Here is a 25,438-nt window from a genome sequence, read left to right on the forward strand (position 1 = left end):
ACATATATATACATATATATATATGTATATATATATATATATACATATATATATATATATATATATAAATATATATATATATATATATATATATATATATATATATATATATATATATATATATATATATATATATGCTTTTGGATAAACCTGTGTTGTGTTTGCAGTCGTTTGATATTCATGAGAGCGGAGTATTTTTATGATTTTTTTTTTAACAAAAGATCAAAGGGTTAAACAAAAAGACAAATTTTCACAGCCTTCTTTGCTCATATTTATCAAGGGTGCCAATATTAGTGGAGGGCACTGTAACTAGTCTTAATTCTTAGTCTACCATAGTTTGGTAACCTTTAGTAACATAGTTAACCTGTTTGTCAGGACAATTTAAGGAGAACCTAATCCACAGATATGTTCATTCCATTCTGCCCTATTTTACTCATATGTTTATGGAAGTTTCTTTGGCAAGTATTACTGTTACTCAACTTTCTGTTTGCTTTCCAAAGCTATATCGTTATAGGCCTTGTCTAGTAAGCATGGAAATTCATGTGAAAATAAGCACTCCTTGTACCTCGTAGATCGTATTGCTTGTAAAAACGATAAAAACACTTGGACACGTTTCAATGAACGTTCCATTAATACTGCGTAATATTTATTCCATTTAAAAAAATAATAATAGAACTGTTATGCTATACATTCATTTTATTAGAGGAATAAAATCTATTTACATGAAAACCTCTCTAATATGCAGTGGTTGTTTATCAATGGCAGGCTATGTGCTTTGAGTCTCAGTAAAAAAAAAAATGAATGGGAGTTGTACATGAATGGAGGAACAACTCATTGGAAACAAGTAAGAATTCTGTCGTGGTTTCACTGGCTCTGCGTCGTATACAATGGGAGCCTCAAAGGAGCTTTCCAAGGTACTGAACAGTATCACGACTAATGTCTAGGCTACTGTTATGAGGCCTTTGCCGGCAATAGCATTAAATATTCGGTTATTTACTTACTGATTTCCCATGCTCGCAAATTATTAGGTTAATATAGGCAATGGCAATTATATAGTCTACCTATTTTTAATTTCAGCTGTTTTCTCACATCAAAAAGCTCTACATACTTGGTACTACTAGTGCGACAAGGGACGTAACATTATTTGGAGCAAGACATTTGGTGATCGCAACCGAGTAACGGCGTATCCGAACAAAGCAATGTATCGCGAAGAACTGACTTGTATTATTGCCATTTGCACTAGATGTCATCCGCTGAGACTGGTGAGTGATATTTTGGTCTGGTGCTGCGATGGTCAGAAGGAAACACGGCAGGTTGCGTACAAAGAAAACAAGGAAAAGAAACAAGGAGGGAGTGACTGAGAGAAAGAGAGAGAGAGAAAGAGAGGATGCTGCTGCTATAACCAATGGAAAATGGCTGCTGCAACCTCCAGCCCTATCCTAATACACCAAAAAATATAAAGGTGGACACAAAACAGATAAGAAAATGAAAACAGCGAGCGCGTTCAAGATAGACGGGGGGGGGGGGGGGGGGGGGGGGTCGTGTGTGTATGTGTGTGCGCGAGTGTGTGTGATTGAGAGAGAGAGAGAGAGAGAGCGAGAGAGAGAGAAAGAAAGCGTGCGTGCATGCGTGTGTGTTCTGGTGAGAAGGGAAATAAAAAAGACAGGAGACCGGGGGCAGCCAGCTCGAAGCGGCAGGCAACACCGAGCCATGGAGGGCGAGTAAGTCCTTTCCTTTGTTTTGACCAAACCTTACAGAAGACTAAACCAATGTGATAAACGGCTGTGGAGCCGATTTTTTTCTTCATATTTTACCACCTCTAAGATGGTCATACGACCACGGAATGCGCTTAGCTGGTGTGTGTGTGTGTGTGTGTGTGTGTGTATATATATATATATATATATATATATATATATATATATATATATATATATATATATGTGTGTGTGTGTGTGTGTGTGTGTGTGTGTATGTGTGTGTGTGTGTGTGTATGTGTGTGTGTGTGTATGTATATATATATATATATATATATATATATATATATATATATATATAGTGTTTTTTTTGTTTTTTTTTTTAAATATGTAGCTTTAGCAACTATTAACAGTGTACATTATATGCTACATACATCTGTGAAAGTAATATACGCAGACAGTACGTTTGTCTGCAAAATAGTGTAAAAATATTTTACTGGAAACGCCATACCAAAGACAAATAGATTGCCAGTACATCTTCTTCCTTCAAAATACGCAATGGCACGTTTTTGTCCAGATATTTTTGCACAGTTCACGTAGCAATGAAATATGTCACGGAATGTGTAGATGTACCGGGAAAATAAATCCAAAATACTGCGTTTTTTCGACCATTATTGCTTTGCGGATTGCATTCACTTATGTATCCTGGTAGAAAGGAAGAGTGAGACTTCCTTATGAATTGTTATCAACGTGCTTCGAGTTTCATTATGGTTTTTATAGCCAAACTTTATGAATGAAATGCGATTTTCTGTCTCCCCCTCTTCCTCAACCCCCTCCTCTTCTTCCTTTCCTCATGTCGCCCCCTCCCCCCACCCCACCCCCCCACCCCGCACCCCGCGCTTCCTCCATTCCTTCTTGCACCCACTCATCTTTCCTTTTCTTAACAACTGCGTTTTATATACTCGTATATCATATCACTTTTTTAATCGGCCACTTTTATTGCATTTCATTCATAAAACTGCTTGTGGCGATGTGAGTGCATCGAGTGAGTGAGTGCGGATGTGAGCTGGCGATAGGTGGGAGAGCGAGAAGAACGTAATGCCTTAAAATAATTAGCAGCGCAGAATATCGATGAATCTCAATCATATATATATATATATATATATATATATATATATATATATATATATATATATATATATATATATATATATATATGTGTGTGTGTGTGTGTGTGTGTGTGTGTGTGTGTGTGTGAGAGAGAGAGAGAGAGAGAGAGAGAGAGAGAGAGAGAGAGAGTGTGATGCTTCGCGTTTATTATAGCACGTTTTAAATTGGGCGTATTGATGGCGAAAAATATCGCGGCAACATTGTGGCTGTGCTCACACTGCACGGGCCTCGTATGGCTAATGGGCGCGTTCATTGATATATCTCTGAGAGAAATGCTCAGTGGATTTCTCTTTCTCCCTTCAGGTCACTCTGGCTGAGACTGAGACATCTCAGTCTGTCTCGAATTTTTATTTATCTATTTATTTTTAATTAAGTGCAATTTCACTGTTGGCATTAATTTATTATCTACCTCTTTGTACAAAGCTGTTTCATATTAACGCATTCAACCATTATGTCCAATCTCGGTTTACACCAAGAATGAAACAATATTAAAATAACTATCTCTGAGAATATGTTGGGTTTCCTGCATTGAAAGCGAGAATACGTTTCCCTCTTTCACGTGATCATTCACTAAAACTCGCGCGCCTTCCTGCCATTGATATAATCGTGCTCAATGGCTAAGTTTTCAGCCTAAAGCAGTTGGTAGAATGGATATAAATGGAAAACGCTCATGTTTTACGACCAAGATTAGACAAATCATAATTTATTTTGTATGTCTTTATAATAGTGCCTGTTTTATTAGATCAGTAAAAAGTAATCTGTAGTGAACAAAATATTTCTAATTTCCACTAGACCACTCATCATTCACACCTTGACCCAAAGTGCCAAGATTAGTTCTAGCTTTACTGTTCTTTTTCACCCAAACTATGTGGAGTTTCTGCTGTTTTTCTGGTCCTTCATTAGAATTGTGTTTGTTTGTTATTTTGATGTTTGGGTATGCACCGTTGTGTGTCTGCGTGTATTAAGCTGGGCGGATAATGTGAATGTTGTTTGTGTGTCATATGCATTTATTTAGGTGTTTAAGTGTTTATGAAGGGGAGTGCTTCTGATGTCTGTTGCTCTACTAGCCTGTGTGCTCACACCTCACACCTCCCTTACAGTGTGCGTGTCCGAGCAGTGGTGATGACACGTGACGATTCTAGTGGCGGTTGGGTGCCCCTTGGAGGTGGAGGCCTCAGCCACGTTGTCATCTGTAAAGGGAGGAGTTCCGAAAGCCATGGGCAGAAGGAGTATGTCATACGTGGAGAGCGGCTGCGCGATCGAGCAGTGAGTGTGTGCGTGTGTTCATGCCTGTCTTCAACTGACTCACCATTTTTTCACAGGAATCTGACTTATGCCTTCTTTGATGTCACACATATTCTTTAAACTGCTGACCCAATGTGCCAACTTATTCACAGACCCACACTGGCCCTTCTATTTTTATGTAGCCCGTGCTTGAATGTGCCATTCAAAAGGGTCTGATCTACAACAAGGTGAACCCCATCTTCCATCACTGGCGTGTGGAGGAGAGGAAGTTTGGCCTGACCTTCCAGAGTCCAGCTGATGCCATTTCTTTTGAGAAGGGCCTTCAAATTGTCCTTGACAAGTTAGACAAAGGTATGCAAGTACCTAGGACATAAAACAATGATATTGATGGGCTTTCAAAAATCCATTATGGTTATGCTGACAGCTACTTTTGTCTTGTGGAATCTTATGATTAAATTTCTTTAATTTATCATGTGAAAGATCTAAGATCTAAATCTCCTTTTTTCCATAAACTTTAAGGTTTTGACTCTCCTTCTTCCTCCACACCAGAAGAAGGAGACACTGAAGATGATGGTCAAGCAGTGAGTCTATTTATCACCTCATGACTTTTATTGCTATCAAGTAATTCATGATTAAAATACAGGACAAAACAAGTCATTGTATTTCACCTACTCCACTAATACTAAGACAGATAAACCTCAGTGATTTAATTTGTGACTTATTAATGATTTATTTTGGGAGTTACACTGAAGACTAAACATTATTTTTATTACAATAGATATGCAGTGGATATAAAAAAAAAAGTTTACACACCCATATTAAAATAGCAGGCTTATGTGATCTTAAAAAATGAAACCAAGATAAATAATTTCAGATATTTTTCCACCTTGAACATGTGATATACCAACCAACAAAATTCAAGTAAAAAGCAAATAAAACTGTTTTAGGGGGAAAAACATACAATAAACTAGTTGCACACATGTGCACACCCATTTATAATAAGGCATGTGACTGTGCTCAAATCACATCACATTCAAACTCATGTTAAAAAGCAATTATCATATACCTGTAATCAATGAAATGATTCTGATTAACACCAAATAAAGATAAGCTGTTAGTGTAAGTTTTTCTTGACAAAGTATGTACAGGATCTCTTTGTCGAAAGGTATCGATCAGGAGAGGGGTACAAAAGAATAAAAAAAGAGAGATATACCATGGAACACTATGAAGTCCATCATCAAGTGGAGAATATGGGGCACCACAGTGACATTACCAAGAACAGGACGTCCCGCCAAAAAGATGACAAGACGTAAACTTATCAGGGAGGCTGCCAAGAACTATGGCAACATTAAAGGAGCTGCAAGAATATCTGGCAAGTACTGGCCACTCGTGCATGTGACAACAATCTCTTATAATGTTCACATACCTGGGTTATGGGGTTAGGGTAGCTAGATGGAAGCCATTTCCCAAGCCTGCCAAAATCACCCAAAGCACAAATCCAAATAAACAAAGGAATGTTTTAGAAAAAGATCAATATTTTGGAATGGCCCAGGCAGAGCCCAGATCTAAATCCAATTGAAAACCTGTGTCATGACTCGAGGGCTGTGCACAGGATACCCCTGAATTTCATAGATCTGGAGAATATTTTAAAGAATGAGTGGAATAAAATTGCCAAATGAAGATGATAAGGAGTGTAAAATATTTCCTATTTTTATATCCACTGTACATCAAACTATCATTTTATGCAAATCAATCTATCTATCTATCTATCTATCTATCTATCTATCTATCTATCTATGTCTTTTATATATATACAGTATCTCACAAAAGTGTGTACACAGCTCACATTTTTGTAAATATTTGATTATATCTTTTCGTGTGACAACACTGAAGAAATGACACTTTGCTACAATGTAAAGTAGTGAGTGTACAGCTGGTATAACAGTGTAAATTTGCTGTCCCCTCAAAATAACTCAACACACAGCCATTAATGCCTAAACCACTGGCAACAAAAGTGAGTACACCCCTAAGTGAAAATGTCCAGATTGGGCCCAAAGTGTCAATATTTTGTGTGGCCACCATTATTTTCCAGCACTGCCTTAACCTCTTGGGGATGGAGTTCACCAGAGCTTCACAGGTTTCCACTGGGGTCTTCTTCCACTCCTCCATGACGACATCATGGAGCTGGTGGATGTTAGAGACCTTGTGCTCCTCCACATTCCGTTTGAGGATGCCCAACAGATGCTCAATAGGGTTTAGGTCTGGAAACATGATTGGCCAGTCCATCACCTTCAAGGCAGTGGTCGTCTTGGAGGTGTGCTTGGGGTCATTATCATGCTGGAATACAGCCCTGCAGCCCAGTCTCTGAAAGGAGGGGATCATGCTCTGCTTCAGTATCTCACAGTACATGTTGGCATTTATGGTTCCCTCAATGAACTGTAGCTCCCCAGTGCTGGCAACATTCATGCAGCCCCAGACCATGACACTCCCACCACCAGGCTTGACTGTAGGCAAGGCACACTTGTCTTTGTACACTGCCACACACGCTTGACACAATCTGAACCAAATAAGTTTATCTTGGTCTCATCAGACCACAGGACATGGTTCCAGTAATCCATGTCCTTAGTCTGCTTGTCTTCAGCAAACTGTTTGCAGGCTTTCTTGTGCATCATCCTTAGAAGAGGCTTCCTTCTGGGACGACAGCCATGCAGACCAATTTAATGCAGTGTGTGGTGTATGGTCTGAGCAGTGACAGGCTGACCCCCCACCCCTTCAACCTCTGCAGCAATGCTGGCAGCATTCATACGTCTATTTCCCAAAGACCACCTCTGGATATGACACTTAGCACGTGGACCCAACTTCTTTGGTCGACCATGGTGAGGCCTGTTCTGAGTGGAACCTGTCCTGTTAAATCGCTGTATGGTCTTGGTCACCGTGCTGCAGTTCAGTGTCAGGGTCTTGGCAAACTTCTTATAGCCTAGGCCATCTTTATGTAGAGCAACAATTCTTTTTTCAGATCCTCAGAGAGTTCTTTGCCATGAGGTGCCATGTTGAACTCCCAGTGACCAGTATGAGGGAGTATGAGAGCGATGACACTAAATTTAACACACCTGCTCCCCATCCACACCTGAGACCTTGTAACACTAACAAGTCACATTACACCAGGGAGGGAAAATTGGGCCTAATTTGGAGATTTTCACTTAGGGGTGTACTCACTTTTGTTGCCAGCGGTTTAGACATTAATGGCTGTGTGTTGAGTTATTTTAAGTCCCCTATATAACTACTCGAATGACAGTGCTAGTTCCCCCCAATGCACTGAAGACATGAGAGCTAAAGATGAATATGGGACTAGAGATCAGGATTTCAGCTTTCATTTCCTTATATTTACATCTAGATTAAACAACTTAGAACATGTTATATTTTGTGGCAGACCACTTTAATTTTACGTGAGCAAAAATATTATTATATTGTAAAAAATAAATAACACTTAATATTTGGTTGCATTTCCTTTGCTTGCAATAACTGAAATACATTTATTTTAAGACGTGTCAGTTCCAATACTTTTGCTCACCTACAAATCAGATGGTCTTCCACCAAAGGTACCTTGTTCTAAGTTGTTTAAAACATCTAGATGTAAATATCAGGAAATGAAAGCTGAAATTCTGATCTATCTTGTCATATTCATCTTTTGACTTTAAACCTAAATGTCTTCAGTGTACACCAAAAACTAAAGAATTGGCCTTGCCATTCCAATAATTTCATAGGGGACTGTATGTAGCTGTTTCCACTCTTCTGGGAAGGCATTTCACTATATTTCAGAATGTAGTTGTGAGTATTTGTACTCATTGAGCCACAATTAGTGAGGCTGAGCACTGATGTTGGGCAAGAAGGCCTGGTGTGCAGCCAGCATTCCAAGTCATCCCAAGATGTTCAGAAGGGTTGAGGTCAGGGTCCTGTGCAGATCACTCAAATTATTTTATTGGTAAACTATGTCTTCACCTTCTCTGACCTCACTTTGCGCAAGGGGTATTGTAATGCTGGGACATGTTTTCTAGGCAATTGTGTGCTACCAACTTTGTGGCAACAGCTTGGGCAAGACTCTCATATGGGTGTGATGGTCAGGTGTCCACTTTTGGCTATATAGTTTATAAATATACACTGACCATCCACTTTATTAGGAACACCTGTATATTCATGCAGTTATCTAATCATCCAATCATGTGGCAGCAGTCCAATGCAAAAATCATGCAGATACATGTCAAGAGCTTCTGGTAATCAAACATCAGTATGAAAAAAAAGTGTGTTATCTGTGACCTTAACCGTGGCACGGATGTCGGTACCAGATGGGCTGGTTTGAGTATGTCAGAAACTGCTGATCACCTGGGATTTTTACACACAACAATCTCTAGAGTTTACACAGAATGGTGCGAAAAACAAAAAATATCGAGTGAGCATGGAAATGCCTTGTGGGTGGAAACACCTTGCTGAGAAGAGAGGTCAGAGAAAAATAGCCAGATTGGTTTGAGTTGCCAGGAAGGATATCATAACTCATATGATCACTCTTTACAACTGTTAACCTTGTATAACATCGAACATTGAGGGGGATGGAGACCACGTTAGGCTCCACTCCTATCAGCCAAGAAGTTAGCCCATCCACCACAAAGTCTGATGTGTTGTGCTTTCTGAGATGCTTTTCTGCTCACTACAGTTGTAAAGAGTGCTTATTTGAGTTACTATAGACTTCCTGTCAGCTCAGACCAGTCTGGTCATTTTCCTCTGATCTCTCTCATCAACAAGGTGTTTCAGCCTGCAGACCCTCCACTTACAGGATTTTTTTTGTTTTTCATTCTGTGTAAACTCTAGAGACTGTTGTTTGAGAAATTTATGGCATTAATTTAAGTATTGTGGTCGTAAAAAACCAACCAAACAAACAAAAAGAAAACAAAATAATCTGAATTAAAAACAATATTGTGTTTTCCTTGGTGCTTGCTCTCTCTGCTATTTTCTACTCATAATTTTATTTCCATTCATGCTTCAGTTTACTTTGCCCTCATTACAAAAATAGTTTCATGCGTATATCAGCAACCATGCAATATATGTTGTACATTTTTGCACCATGAAAATAGCTTGTACTTGAACAAAATTTCGTTAGCTTCAGCATGCTAGCTAACTGTGTAATATGTGTTATGGTGTCAAAATAAAAGTAAAAAAAATTTTTTATTTAAAATTATATATATATGTATGAGTGAAGCTGGCATCGTCCGTGTTTTATGTTCTTTCTGACAACAAAGCATGTGAACACAACATACTGGTCATTGCCACTTCAGAAGTGAGAAGTAATTCTGATAGCATACGAAGGCGGTGTAGAGTTCGAATGTGTCATGAGCAGGTGAACATGGACAATCCCGCACAGCCATAGGTAATCAATATAAATTTATCTTGGAGATTTAATTGATACGCTTAATGATTTTATATATACTGATAATACTGAAAATGTCAATCGCTTACTAAACCGTGCGTACGTTAGCTAACAGGAGAGGTTTGACATGAGACTACAATTATGGCTAATTCGAGCACCTCAGTCTTTCAGTAGAGCTGGTATTCAGTATTTACAATAGGCAAGCATAAGCAGAAACATAAACATATCAATTCAATTTCCAAGATAACTTTAGGCTATATCAATTACATGTGACTGTGTGAGATTGTCCACGTTCACCTGCTCATGACACATGGGAACCAGTGTTGCCAACTCTCGCGAGACAATAAGCAACAGCAGCTTCAAAAACAAGCCCAATATAATAATAGCTTATTATGGCCTCAGCAACATATTAAACTGAAACCACATGGATTTTGAAAAGCAAAAACTAAATTTTTTTAACAAAAAATTGTCAAACGGTGACTAATAACCTGTGAGCAGAATATGATTGGAAAGATGGAAAAGGAATTTACATTATAACCATAACTACTATAAGTATATGAGTATTTGTATTCTGTTATAACCTGTAATAATAATAATTGTAATAATTGATTAATACATTATGATATAATTATATATATATATATATATATATATATATATATATATATATATATATATATATATATATATATATATATATAAATAATAATTATTATTAAAACCAAATTATGTTTACATTATAAAAGGTAATCATCCCATAATCATCCCTGTCCTCCCCTGCACCATAAACTTTAAGTTGTTTATCCTGGTCTTTGTTATACTTTTTGCCCAGGGCTGTCACTAGTGGGGTTAAAAGTGGTGACAATTATAGAGGCCCCCACTGCCCATGGGGCCCCACTAAACCCAGTAGTTACATTAAACAGGCCCGCACTCTATGAATAATAATAATAATTATTATTATATATATATATATTTTTATTTCATGAAAGACGTTTTCCAAATATCTTCTCTCCCCTCCCTAAAAATGGTTTAATCGGATGGTTATTAATTATTTCAGCTCAGTCAGTGACGAACAGCAGAGGGACCCAATAAAATGGAAGTCCCATCTCAACTAGTGAACATCACCAAGGCTGCTCTGAGAACAGTTGAAGTTAGAAGTAAAATTGAAGAACTCGAGAATGAGTGATTGAAAATGTTGGGGAAAAAGCATAAATGCGGGTACCAGAAATGTAATGAAAAGAAGGAAGACGGAGGCCAGGAGAACTGCTGGATCCCAGTCTATCAAGACCTTCTTTAACAAGACAGGTTAGTGCACTGTAGGGATGACAATGTGATGGGATGCCGTGCCCTGATCATTAGGCTGCCCGATTTACTTTAGTGTGAATAGGACACCTGTAGGAGCTGCCGCCCACACGCCCCCTGCCGGTACTGTCACATAATTTTCTTATTACTGACTGAACTGACTGAACTATCACACGGTCAAAGTCCCCGTCTTTTTATGCTTTTATGTAAATACAGTAGAGTTGGTTTCTATAACACACGGAAAAAATGGATATGCGTGTCACAAGGATTACAGACCTGCCGGCTGCTGATGTGATATGTTTTAAGATAACAATAATGTCAAGAAAACGCGAATACAACTCACTTCTCTTGGATGGATACATTTATTAGCTTTATTTAATAATATATCATGCAGTAGAATATTATCTTCATGAAAAATTATGACAATTTAAGTGGTTTTATTTTACATTTGATCTTCTTAGGAAAATGCATGTTTTATTCAGGTCAACACATTTTAAAATCATGAAAAAGTGTGTTTGTGTGTGTGTGTGTGGTGTGTGTGTGAGAGAGAGAGAGAGAGAGAGAGAGAGAGAGCAAGACAGAGAGAGAGTCTTGGCTTGTACATAGCAGGACTATAAATTCTTTTACATTATTTTACATTTGACTGCATTCGTTTCAATTTCTGAATGTTTACTTCAGCTGTTAGACAACAGACTAACTGGAAAGACTTTGTATTATATTGCTGGTACTTTTAAAATGTGTTTTATTTTATTAATTTATTGTCTTTTATTTTTGTTTGATTAGTTTGTTTGATTATCTTGAATAATTGCTTAAGGACTTTAAACAATGGTTCATAAGAAGTTATTAATGGCTTAATGCAATTGTTTTGATGTAATATTTACATAAACATTTAAAACATTTTGTTACATTGTAAGAAACCCCTATTAGGTAACATGGCACAGTAGAAGTGGGCCTCCATGCCCATACGGTATTATATGGGTGGAGGGTGGTGGGGGCCCACATCAATATTTTGAACACCCTAGCTATGGCCCGTTTTTGCCATACTTGGACTACTTTGTTGGCAGCATTGTTTGTGGAAACATAGGCCTAGCCTACATATAACTATCTACGTCTACTATACCAACCATCATCGCTTGGAATTACAAAGTGATTTTTCTCCAACAAGGGGGAGGAGGGGATGGGATAGGTCCAACTACGGATTTGTGGGAGGGAAAATTACACTATAGCACTGATATTATTGTGAGGCCTTGAGCAGATTGTGTCAATCAGTGCACTGGGGAAAACAATGACAGATAAATCTAAACAACGAAGTCGCTTGTCAGGTTTTCCTAACAAGCAACCATATTTTTTAAAAGAAGCCCCCCCCCCCAAAAAAAACCCGTAATCCACGACCCGTGAATTTTTTCAAGCGACTTCAAAAACAAATGAAGCCATAAGTCGCGTATTATAAGCGGACTTGGCAACTCTCATTCAAACAGTAAAAAGCACAATCATGTGTCCCTGATATCATCTACTCCCAGCTTATTGATAGACTAGAGAAGAGTTGTAGGTTTAGAACCAGTGGACCAATGTAGACTGTTTTGATTATGATCGTAATTTTTGTAATCATAAGTGAAGAGCTTGGAAATGAGGGAAAAGAAAACAGAAGCGTGAATTAAAAGAAAATGAAATTATGAGCAAAAATATAGCAGAGAGCAAGTAAGTTAACCAAGGAAAACACAATTTTGTTTTTAATTCCAATTATTTTGTGTTCTTTTTGCTAATTTTTTTTTATTGTGTATTAAATTCTATGATTCGCATGTATTAATATTTTTTACGGCTCCCATACATCGCCTGATGCCCTAGAAATTTCCAGGAGATCACCAGTTTATGAAATAGTGAAACACATGGTATAACCATGCCATGGTCAAAGTCACAGAAACACCATTTTCCCCACATTCTGATGTTTGATGTGAACATTACCTGAAGCTTGACCTGTATCTGCATGATTAATTTTTTATTTGTATAGTGCTTTTTGTTACAAAGCAGCTTTACAAAAATATATAAATTCTGGACATACATTTTTAATTAATAAATTTCATAATGATCAAGCCAAGGTGGCAAGAAAAAAACTCCCTGAGATGGTATGAGGAAGAAACCTTGAGAGAAACCAGACTCAAAAGGACACAGTAAAGTGCAATTCTAAACAATTCCTTTCTATGACTGTGTGCTATATAGTTTTTAAAAAATAAATAAATAAAAAATAAATAAATAAAAGAGTGCCATTGTATAAGCAGGAAATTCACTATAGTTTTAACATGAAGTCTATTTTTTTTTTGTGAAGTTAATCAACTGTTAACTGATGTAGAGTGCAAAACTGTTCATGGCAATAGCAGTCCTAAACCATGTTCATGATTTCCAAGTGGTACCATCCACAGTAATCTCATGTATATTTAAGGCTGTCCATATGGGGCCATCCACAGCAGCAGCGAGAGGTTTCCAAGTGATGAGAACTCTAACCAGAAGTAGGGCATCAGGATGGATCAGGCAGGTCTGCAGAGCAGAAGGGGCCAGGATAACTAGTATCTGAGAAGTAGCATGTTTAGCTCGACCAAGAGAGAGAGAGAGAGAGGAGAGAGAGAGAGAGAGAGAGAGAGAGAGAGCGAGAGAGAGAGAGAGAGAGAGAGAGAGAGAGAGAGAGATTATTAGGTATGCTCATAATCATGTAATGGTTAAGGACAATGTACACTGTATGCAGAGTACAAGCAGGGACTCTGGCAAGATTAGCTATGACAGTATAACTAAAAGGGAAAACCAGGAGGTCACACATACATGAGGGAATAATTGTATGCAGAAATTTTTGTGTGCTGCCACAAGATTGGCTGATTAGATAACTACATGAATGAGCAGGTGTACAGGTGTTCCTAATAAAGTGGACAGTGAGTGAGTGTGTGTTTATATATTATATATATATATATATACACACACACACACCCCCACACACACACACAGTGTACACAACATGGATTGTGTGGATTAAGATTTTGAACTGGAACTGGCTCACAATCTAGGAAGTTATTATTTGAAAAAATAATTTACAAAATATTTTTTCAATTTTGATTGCCACTTCTAGATCAGTAATAAATACCAACGAGTGGAACCTTTATATATGTAATATTTTTTCTAGCAGAACTGTCATGAACAGTCACCCATGCAGTTGTGTAATCACCATGCAGTATCTCAAACCTCCTGTGTTAAAGTGCATGTTTACTTTGCAAATGTATAAAAAAAATTATGACAGCTTGTAGATTTTAGTGCCAATTTATCTTGCAACAATCCTTAGCTCATTACTTAGTTAGCATTGTGTAAATACCCTAGATAGCCACCTGACACTAACACAGATATGATTGTCTTCCCCAAACCCTTTACCAAACTTGGAAACACACAATTGTCTAGAATGTCTTTGTATGCTTTAAGATTATGATTTCCTTTCACTGAATCTAAGGGCCCAAAGTAAGGTGCATAAAGTCATGGTTTACCAAGGTTGGTGTGGAAGATCTTGAGTGGCCTGCATAGAGCCCTAACCTCAACTCCAATAAACACCTTTGGGATGAATTGGAACACCAAGTTCATGCCGTGCCTTCCTGCTGAACATCAGTGACCAACCTCTTATGCTCTTTTGGCTGAATGGGCACAAATACTCCTGGTCCAATATGTAGTGGAAATCCTTCTCAAAAGAGTGGAGGCTGTTATAGTAGCAAAGAGGGAACAACTCAATATTAATACCCATGGTTTTGGAATAGGATATTCAATAGTCAGATGTCCACATACATTTTGTCTGTATATACATTTAGTCATTTATAGTGTATATTAGAACACCTGGATAAAAATAACTGATGAAAATTGCACATTCATTTTGGCTTATAATTTTTTTTGTCTAATTGACTGTATCCAAATTCACCATTCAGGTGCCAATGAACAATAGCTTAATGTTCATAGAAAGTAATTTTTAGATTTATTTATTTATTTACAGCTCTGAAGTGTAAAAATCTTAAGCTGCAGAACCACCATATGTATAGGTAAAAACAATAAAGGCTATTTGGGATGATGCCTAGCATGGGATGTCCAAACTTTTTTTTTTTTTAAAGATTAGAGTACATTAAAATACCAGAGAGCCAGTCACCAAAATATTATTTGAAAGCTCCAATATAGTGAGTTTAATTTTAATTAAACAACTGCAGCAGTGTATAACCTGATAGCTGTTTTTGTGACAAGCAATGATCTTTTTAGTTCTTGAAAATACTCTTTCAAGAATTGACAAACGGTTTTCCATGCTTAGCTGTTGGAATCATCCCCACTTATTAGCTCTAGTAATGTTCTGCACCGTTTATTCAGCTAAAAAGTTGCTTCTGCCAGGAAAGCTTTTATCTGCTTCAGTATCTCTGTCCTCCCATCCGTTGAATTTTTTTGCATTAGCCATGATTTGTTTAATGTCTCATGATATTAAATTCCTTAATTACTGTAACAGTCTCTTGATATATGAGGCTTGTATTTACTATGGCTCTCGATAAAAAAGTATTAGTTTACAGCTCTTTTGAAATTGCTCCTTCTCAACGTTAAATTAGTACTTTTGGTCTGTAGCTATGGCTAAATATCATTCAAGTAAATTAACTTGCAGGTGTAGTTAGAGAAAAAAAAATCTCCTGCAATTTATCTAACTGCTTTCTCAGTGTTAACTTTGTGCTTTTTGTCTGTAGCTATGACAAAATAGCATTCAAGTAAATTAATTTGCAGGTGTACTCACAGGAAAAAAATTCTCGTGCAATTGAGCTAACTGCTAAAACAGTTTGCTGCCACTGTCAGGTGAAAGGAAAATTTGCAAGTGTTGGCTAGTTGGTCACCTATCATACATTCTGAGAGAAAAGCTGAAGGCCAATTAACATTTATCTGTGGGTCAGACTTTGGACACCCCTGCACTAGCAGGTCCTGCATGTATGATAACTTGCAGTTTGTGTCAGTCTCACACAGGCAGTGAGTCGTCCTCGAACAGCAGAAAGGAGATGTTGCCCAAGCCCATCACCATAGTGACTAGCGAGTCCTCCGCCACTTGCTTTGTCCATTCTACAGCAGAGGAGTTTGGGTATGGGGAAGGGCATGCCATCACTACTCAGACCCCTGCTCAGGTATTTTATTTATTTTAAATATCTATTACAGTAGTTAGAGTAAATATGTGAGATAAGTGACAGATACAGATAATATTGCAGATAGACCAGTTACTGTTATGGGCAAAATCATTATATACAGTGGTGCTTGAACGTTTGTGAACAAATTTTTCTATATTTCTGCATCAATACAGTGCATTCAGAAAGTATTCACAGCACTTCACTTTTCCCAAATTTTGTTATGTTACAGCCTTATTGCAATATGGATTAAATTAATTATTTTCCTCAAAATTCTACAAACAATACCCCATAATGACAACATGAAAGAAGTTTGTTTGAAATCTTTGCAAATTTATTAAAAATAAAAAACAAAAAAAAAGCACATTTACATAAGTATTCACAGCCTTTGCCATGACACTCAAAATTGAGCTCAGGTGCATCCAGTTTCCACTGATCATCCTTGAGATGTTTCAACAACTTGATTGGATTTAAGAATTTAATCCATTTTGGAATAAGGCTATAACATAACAAACTGTGGGAAAAGTGAAGCGCTCTGAATACTTTCCGAATGCAGTATATGACCTAAAACATCAGATTTTCACACAAGTCCTAAAAGTAGACAATGGGAACTCGATTAAACAAATGAGACAAAAATATTATACTTGGTCATTTATGGATTGAGGAAAATGATCAAATATTACATATCTGTGAGTGGCAAAAGTATGTGAACATCTAGGATTAGCAGTTAATTTGAAGGTGAAAGAGTCAGGTGTTATCAATCAATGGGATGACAATCAGGTGTGAGTAAGCTCCCTGTTTTATTGAAAGAACGGGGATCTATCAAAGTCTGATCTTCACAACACATGCTTGTGGAAGTGTATCATGGCTCAAATAAAGATTTCCGGGGACCTCAGAAAAAGAGTTGTTGATGCTCATCAGGTTAGAAAAGGTTAAAAAAAAAAAAAAAAAACTCTAGAGAGTTCCACAGACAGACAGATTTTATACACATGGAGGAAATTCAAGACTATTGTTACCCTCCCCAGGACTGACGGCCCAAGAAAGATCACTTCAAGAGTGAGATGTGTAATAGTCCACAAGGTCACAAAGGAACCCAAAGCAACTAAGCCTTGCTCACATTGGCTAATGATAATGTTCATGAGTCCACCATCAGGAGAACACTGAACAATGGTGCGTATGGAAGGGTTGCAAGGAGAAAGGCACTGGTCTACAAAAAGAACATTGCTGCCTGTCTGCATTTGTTAAAGATCATGTGGACAAGCTAGAAGGCTATTGGAAATTCTGTGGATGGACGAGTCCAAAAAAGAACTTTTTGGTTTAAATGAGAAGCGTTATATTTGGAGAAAGCACAACACTGCATTCCACCATAAGAACCTTATCTGTGAAACATGCCGGTGGTGGTAGTATCATGGTTTAGGTCTGTTTTGATGCATCTGGGCCAGGATGAATTGCCATCATTGATGGAAAAATGAATTCTGAATTATACCATTGAATTCTAAAGGAAAATATCAGAATATCTGTTCATGAACTGAATCTCAAGAGAAAGTGGGTCATGGAGCAAGACAGCGACCCTAAGCACACAAGTCGTTCTACCAAAGGATGGTTAAAGAAGAATAATTAATATTTTGGAATATTTGCAATATCCTGACCTTAATTCAATAGAAATGCTGGGAACAACCTGAAGCAAGCAGTGCATGTGAGGAAACATCACAGAGTTGAAGCTGTTCTGTACTGAGGAATGGGTTAAAAGTCCTTCAAGCCGATGTGTAGTACTGAAATGTTTAGTTGCAGTTATTGCTGCACAAGGGGGGTCACACCAGATACTGAAAGCAAAGGTTCACATACTTTTGCCACTCACAAATATGTAATATTGGATCATTTTTCTCAATAAATAAATGACCAAGTATAATATTTTTGTCTCATTTGTTTAATTGGGTTCTCCTTGTCTACCTTTAGGACTTGTGTGAAAATCTGATGTTTTAGTAAAATCTCATATTTATACATAAATATAGAAAATTCTAAAGGGTTCATAAACTTTCAAGCACCACTCTAATATAAAATAATATATAAATATGAACTAAGAACTGGCTTTCTATGTTAACAATATTCCCTATTGTTTAATTGGTAGCAAAAATTGTGGTAAAGTCCTAGGCAACTTCACCTGAAGGGATATTTCTGCCCTCATTTATGGTTCTGAATTTCCTCCTACCATTACTTGCTTTTCTCCAGGTCCATAGGCGGCCTTGCCAGCACCAGCTTTCTCAAGTATCAGCTGTGTTGAACCCTCCAGCCCCTCCTCCCCCACCTCCTGCTCCTCCAACCTCCCCTCTGGCACCCCCAGCCTCCCCACCCTTGTCCCCACTCTCCCCTACCATGTCCTTACTGGAGGAAGGTGACCTACGCAGTATCGATCCATGCAAGGATTTATGGGGCTCGCGGGGTTATGAGGACTACCGCCGTGCTGGGGCCACACGGACCAAAGTTGGGGGTCTGACAGGAGGTGTCATGGTAGGAGGTGGGCCAGACAAGTCAGAACTTTGTGTGGTGCACTTTGAGAAAGAACTGGCAGGTGTGGGCACACCAGGCTGTGAGGTCGCGGTTATGTTGGACACCAAAGGCTCTCGGCGCCACTCCTCCTCACCCACCTGTATGCCTAATGCCATCTCTGGAGCATCTCCTGCAAGCGGCTCCCCACAGGAGACGGGCAAAAGCTCACCCTCGCCATGCTGCATCCATACTTCACTTGCCACACCCCGCTCTCGGACTCGCAAAAGAGGGGGCAGTGGAACCAGTGGGGGTGGAGAGGCCATCTCACCCGATGATGACAGCCCATGTCCACAAGGCTCATCCTCCTGCTCGTCACGCTGTGTGTATTGTCGCTCAGTGTTTAGTGCCTCGGAGAATGGACGTGGCCGCTGCCGGGATGCTCCGGATCCAGCTTTACACTGCCTACGCCAGTGGACATGTGTATGGTGTGCCGAGAGCCTACTCTACCACTGCATGTCAGACTCTGAAGGCGAGTTCTGGGAGCCATGTTCGTGTGAAGACTCGCTGGGCCGTAGGCCACACCCACTCTGCTGTGCCGGCTGGATGGCACTGCTGGCACTGTCACTCTTTGTGCCATGCATGTGCTGCTACCTGCCGCTGAGAGCATGCCTGCGCTGTGGGGAAAGATGCGGTTGCTGCGGGGGAAAGCACAAGGCTGTGCGGTGAGACCTGGCTTTGGGAGGTTCTGAGGCCAGGGAGAGGTTGTTGTGATGGAAGGAGAGGGAAGGGAGAACACCAAATTTTTTCCATTTAAAAATAGTTTAAGAGAGCTTGCTCTATAGCGATCATTAAAAAGTCCCTTTCCCCCCCCACAATCCTCTGCTGCATTCCGTTTGTACTCTACCAGGACCCTTAATGGTGGTGCCAACACACAATGCACTGGCAGCTTTGCATTGTGCTCTTCAGAGAGACACAAATATGCAGGAAGATGGCTCCCACCGCCAGCTTCTCTCAGCTCCAACTGACTGTTGTTAAGGCTCACAAAAGGAGCATGCTGAAAACACCAACATGTAAAGCTATGCTAGGTTTATTTTTTGTCTTTTTTAATTTTATTTTTTAGGAAAACAGTACAAGGCAAAATTACAAAATGTATATCTTACTTTCCGTGAAAATAAGAGGTTTTTGTTTTACACATAATTTATTAACATGACCCTTTTTACAGAGCTTTGCCTCAATGTTCCAGAAAGGTTAGAGAGAAAAAAAAAAATAATAAAAAAAATTATATATATATATATATATATATATATATATATATATATATATATAGAGAGAGAGAGAGAGAGAGAGAGAGAGAGAAAGCAGGCAAAATTACAAAATGGTCAGTGTGTATCTGGAGCAGTTTCCGAAAAGGCCAAGTAAGAGAACACTGATCAGGAAGAAATTTGATTTGATGTTACAAAAGGTGGAAGGGTGCTAATAGGTAGGATCACTAAAATTGCAAAAAAAAAAAAAAAAAAAAAAAAAAAAAAAAAAAAAAAAAAAAAGTGGTATTGTATTTTATGGCCAAAAACCAACACCTATTTTGAAAATGCAAAAAATAATAAAAATAAACAACAACATTACAGATATCAACATTGGCTTTGATGTTACAGATTACAAACTTAATATAATGAAAAATTATATTTTTATTAGGACTCTGTTGATGAGGATAACTGGGGCCAGGGAAAATAAAGGCCTGTCTAAGACAACAGATATTATTGAAAAAGTTGAAGGGTTATGATGTAGAATCAAACACTCTAATCTGTTCAGTCTGCTGAGTAATATGTTTGTTTGCATATAAAGAAACTCATTTGTTGAATTTAATGGTGTATACAGAATCCTATGAGTTGTTTGGCCACTTTTAGCGCCATTCTGTACAATCTTGCTAAATTGTCACTGTAATCAATTGCAAAGTGACCTTTTCAGAGAACTAGTCATATATAATTCAAGCTGAATATCAGTCCTGTTAAACCAAAACACTTTTGCAGTGATTGTTCCAGCATGATCTTACATTATATTCAACTATAAATGTCTGTTATTTTATATAAGATTTTACCACTGAAAATACAAATGTATTAGTATGAACCTTGGTCTTTTTGCAACTGAATACAATGTGCAAAAAAGCTGTTCACAGTAAAGAATTTAGACAAATCAGATCGAACACTGCCTGTGTGCCTGTGCTCACAGACTGAACCTCATAGCTTATACTGTGTATCTGATGGGAGATGGCTTTAAGATATTTGTCTACAAGCTGCTATTTTACCCCCTGCTCCCCCAAACTTTTGTTTGTTTGTTTTTTTACACCTCTTCTGCTAAGGAACTTAACCAAAAAAAAAAAAACCTACAGATTTCAAGGAACTGTTTCAGTGACAGAAAAATCAGTGCAATGCAATGTATGCTGTGTATGTATTTTGATATGACACTGGAAACAATCATGAAACAGTACCAACTTACTGAATCAGTAAAATTACAAATTAACTCCTGATTGGAAGCACTTTATAGTTAAATAAAGTTCTTAAAGTGTAATAGATTACAGGAAAACAATGACATAAATCACTTGCCACCCTCCTAACACTTTTCCCTATCCAAGTAGTAGACCATCACTAGTCTCACTGGTTACTAGTCCTTGAGCTCTCCTAGTTGAGTTTGCCCTTCAAAGACCCATCCATTCATCTTGATAAATGTGCCTTTTGATTTGATTGATCAATAACATAGTTTTAATGTAACTATGAACACAAGTACTTACTTTTTTGGGTCATTTATTTCAGCCAATGTGCATATTTTAATATGTATTGACTAGTTTGGAAAATTATTAATGAGAAAAAAATTGTTTATTTATTTAATGAGATATTTATTCTAATTATTTTTGGAGACAGGTTTTTATTCCTGTGTTGTCTGACTTCTCTAACTCTGTGCCAATGTGCTGCTTTGATGTGTTACATATTGTGGGTTTGTATCCTTAATTAAACCCTCGTTCTATATTTTAAAGAAACATAGGATATTTTAATCATACAATCCATGTCTTGTATCTTCAGGCAGATGGTCATAATCTCTAAGTGAAATTCCAGCTGGGTTTGGGTTTGGTGATGTGAGCACCTTTTCAGTGATGAGAGATTTGCATGTGCATGTTTTTAAAGGTGAAGCTCAGCTTAAATTACTCACTAGCACCACCTGCTGGAAAAAACATTCTGTAGTTTCAAGTGTCATATATAACGGAAATGGATACAGAAACGACATTCAGTGTTGCTTGGGAAAGCACATGCAGTAAAACATTTCCAGAGCATTTTATTTATAGTCTAAAAATGAAATGGAGAGGATTATGCCTTTCAAAAGACACACCTATTTTTGCACACACATACCTATTTTTTACAAGAATCTTTCACAGCTTTCTTCTTCAAAAAGAAAACAATATATAGTATAACTCCATATGATAGAGTTAGTTCTGTGCAGCGGGGCAGGAAGAACTCAGGACTGGTGTTGACGCTTGTGTTTAAGTATCTCGGTGGAGGTTAGGGTTAGGTCTTTATTACAGATATTACAATGGTAGAGTCTAGTCAGATTAGACAGTGATCCAGATATTACTGTGTCAGGCTCTGTGGAATAAGATTAAAAGAACTCAGATTAAAGTCAGGCATAAAACTGCAAGTTCCTGTGTCGTACAAACCCAGTCTTCACAACTACCCCTGGCAATCCAAATCTTACACAAGAAACCTTATATGTTTAACATGAAATATAACAATTAACACAATGTAGATTTAATGTACTTCTATATCTGTTTAGTCTCAATCATGCATCAGCCTGTCTTACCCTCCTCAGTCTGCTGTTCCTCTAGTGGCCTACAGGTGGCCTCATGCTGCATTTGCTCCAGTGCAGTGAAGGGCATGTGCAAGTCACAGTGAGGGCACGTCCAAAATGTCCGCAAACACTCACTGTACAAGTCTTTGGAGTCCTTTATAGTACACATACATGCAAACAAAGAGACCTAGACTCAAACTAGGATAAAGAATGTGTTGGTCACCAAAGTTCATTTACAGGTCAGTCATCAGTAGTGTGTCTGAATTAATTCCCTAGGTCACTAGATTACTACACATGATGTATTGTAAATCCAGTGCACAGCCAATCCAGTGTACACTACTTCCAAAGTATGTACCAAAGTGATAGGAGTGGCGAAAACATATATACTGTAAACTTAAATAAATACTGTTGTTTTACACCCGTTAAAACCATACTTGTTAGTGGTGTATTTAATAAAGAAAATCACGTTTGATACTTTAATACGTTTTGTTATTTTAGGTCACTAGGTAGTTTGTAAAGTTTGAATTGTTTATGTAATGGCAGATCATGATGATGTCTTTCCAGAGCACTCACTAGCAAGTGTTGTCTGAATTCAGTCAGGTCGCCAAAAATTTATGACCTATATAATACGCTATACAGAACAGTCTGGGTAATAAAGTTGAGTTCACAAGTATTTGGACAGTGACACAATATTCGTAATTTTGCCTCTGTACATCACAATGTATTTTAAATTAAGCAATCAAAATTGCAGTGTAGACTTCAGCTTTAATTCAAGGGGTTTAACAAACATATTGCATTAACTTTTTAAGAATTACAGCAATTTTTTTACAGTCACTCCATTTTTACAGCCTCAAAAGTAACTGGAAAATTGTAATGTAGAATAAACACATCGGGAGTGTCCAAATCCCCAATTTGGTACACTCTTAAAAAGAAGGAATGCGCTGGTGAACTTCAAAAGGCCTGGAAGACCATGGCAGACAACTAAAGTGGATGATCACAGAATTCTTTCCTTGATGAAGATCCTTCACAACATCTAGTTAAGAACACTCTCCAAGAGCATATCAGTGTCAAAGTTTAAAATCAAGAGACACGTTCATGAATGTAAATACAAAGGGTGCAAGATGCAAACCACTGGTAAGACTCAAGAACAGAAAGGCCAGATTAGGCGTTGCTTGCAAACCTCTAAAAAGCCTGTCCAGATTCTTTGGACAGATGAAACCAAGATGAACTTGTACCAGAAAGATGGGAAGAGAAGAGTATGGAGAAAGGAAGGGCTCATGATCCAAAGCATACCACATCATCTGTCAAACATGGTGGAGGAAGTGTAATGGCATGGGCATGCATGGCTGCCAATGGCACTGGGTCATTGGTGTTTATTGATAATATGATTGCTGACAGAAGTAGCAGGATGGATTCTTGATTGTGCAGAGCAATACTTTCTGCTCAGATACAGTGAAATGCTGCAAATCCGATAGGACTTGTTTCACAATGCACATGGATAATGACCGAAAACATACTGTGAAAGCAACCCAAGAGCCAGTCACCTTACGTCAACCTAACTGAGAATGTTTTTCAGTTACTGAAGACGCAGCTGAAGGCAGAAAGATCCACAAACAAGCAGCAACTGAAGGTGGATACAGTGAAGGCCTGTCAAAGCATCTTAAGTTAGGATGTTGATTGTTCCAGATTTCTGTTACCTGTCCAGTTACCTTTGAGCCTGTGAAAATGGAATTGCTGTACAGAGACAAAAATTATGAAAACTGTGTGTGTGTGTGTGTACATACATACATACATACATACATACATACATACATACATACATACATACATACATACATACATACATACATACATACATACATACATACATACATACATACATACATACATACATACATATATATATATATATATATATATATATATATATATATATATATATATACACACACACACACACACACACACACACACACAAATTCACGTTTAATTTAATTTCAATTTCAGTCAGCAATGGGGCAGAGATATCCAGTTCTATACAAAATATAATACAGTTCTTTGTAATAATTTAAATGTATGAGTTATTCAATGACATCTCTGCATAGACATACTTAGTACCTTATAAAACTAGTGAAGAGATCACTTACACAGAGGCAATTATAGGTGAAGTAGCTGGTGACACGTAGGCCTCCTTTAATTGAATCAGGTTCAGCTTTTGTCTCAGGGAAGAGTGGAGGGAGAGAAACCTCCATGTTCAGCTGAGGTCCGATGTACAGGTTCTGAGACTGCAGCGGGGTAAGCCTTCTCAGGCTGTAGCTCACCTAGCCAGAGACTTCTGTGTTAAATATTTTTCTTAATTTCATTGGAATAAGTGGTACTGCACAGAAGCTTGCTTGTCCAGATTTATTAGGTTTAATTTAGAGAAAGGCCCTCAAAAAATAATGAAATTCACTGACATTCCTATCCCAAGTGACCCAAAACACATCCAAACCAGTGGACAACTAAGAAAATTGTCACACAATCTAAAATAAATGTAAAGAACATGTATCCAGCACTGGAAGACCCATTACCTCTGTGTACAGCAGAAAGCGTACAAGTCCGTCAGTGACTTTCTTTAAGTCATGATGGGATGGTATTGGGCCAGCAAGCCCTAGAACCGCAGTTGATCTCAAACCTGACTGGCTCAACTTGGCCTGTAGCAGATTGTCCCACTTGTCTCTCATAATGAGAGCAGAGGACAGCACTTTGAGAGCTGCCACACTATCACTTATAACCAGCTCCAGCCAGCCATCCACCACCAGCCGTGTGCAGTCTGCATTGCTGTCTATGGAGTTTGCCACCAGCAGCAAAATCTGGAGAGAGAGATGAGACTTAAATGAATAGGAATAAAAGTAATTGCTTATGGCAGTAGCATATACAGTCATGGGAAAAAGAAAGTACATCATCCTTCAATTCTATGTTTTTCTATTTATCAGGGCCTAAATAACAATTGGGTGGTCTTTACCAGCTCCTCTAAACAAACAAATAACCTCTGGTGACAACAAAAAAGTAAACAAAAATTCAGAAACCAGGTGGGGGGAAAAAAATAAGTACACCCTGTAATATAGTAATTCAGTATATTCAGTAAC

General features: G+C 38.1%; 2 protein-coding genes across 2 annotated transcripts in view; one reads left to right on the forward strand and one right to left on the reverse strand.

The window, feature by feature from the left end:
- Positions 1-1,603: 1,603 nt before the first annotated feature.
- On the forward strand, positions 1,604-19,773 carry spred3 (sprouty related EVH1 domain containing 3). The gene is made up of 6 exons (XM_017465295.3): positions 1,604-1,721; positions 3,965-4,130; positions 4,292-4,460; positions 4,629-4,690; positions 15,828-15,992; positions 18,219-19,773. Exons 1-6 carry the CDS (start codon positions 1,711-1,713, stop codon positions 19,200-19,202), a joined length of 1,557 nt encoding a protein of 518 aa, XP_017320784.1. The 5' UTR covers positions 1,604-1,710; the 3' UTR covers positions 19,203-19,773.
- Positions 19,774-20,062: 289 nt separating this feature from the next.
- The window catches only part of dhx34 (DEAH (Asp-Glu-Ala-His) box polypeptide 34), a 42,998-nt gene continuing 37,622 nt past the window's right edge, over positions 20,063-25,438 (reverse strand). The window contains exons 13-16 of the mRNA XM_017465288.3: positions 24,881-25,162; positions 24,458-24,631; positions 22,323-22,464; positions 20,063-22,108 (exon numbers count right to left, since the gene is read on the reverse strand). Coding sequence (XP_017320777.1) covers positions 21,981-22,108; positions 22,323-22,464; positions 24,458-24,631; positions 24,881-25,162 — 726 coding nt within the window. The 3' untranslated portion in view covers positions 20,063-21,980. The remainder of the gene's footprint in view (positions 22,109-22,322; positions 22,465-24,457; positions 24,632-24,880; positions 25,163-25,438) is intronic.

Source organism: Ictalurus punctatus, chromosome 4, assembly GCF_001660625.3.
Source record: "Ictalurus punctatus breed USDA103 chromosome 4, Coco_2.0, whole genome shotgun sequence".
Lineage (NCBI taxonomy): Eukaryota > Metazoa > Chordata > Actinopteri > Siluriformes > Ictaluridae > Ictalurus > Ictalurus punctatus.

What these genes read in the sequence shown, in the direction of transcription:
- spred3 (XM_017465295.3), top strand. An exon ending in AGCGGCTGCGCGATCGAGCA is followed by an intron (nt 4,131 to 4,291) that starts GTGAGTGTGTGC and finishes ATTTTTATGTAG; the next exon opens with CCCGTGCTTGAATGTGCCAT. An exon ending in CTGAAGATGATGGTCAAGCA is followed by an intron (nt 4,691 to 15,827) that starts GTGAGTCTATTT and finishes AGTTTGTGTCAG; the next exon opens with TCTCACACAGGCAGTGAGTC.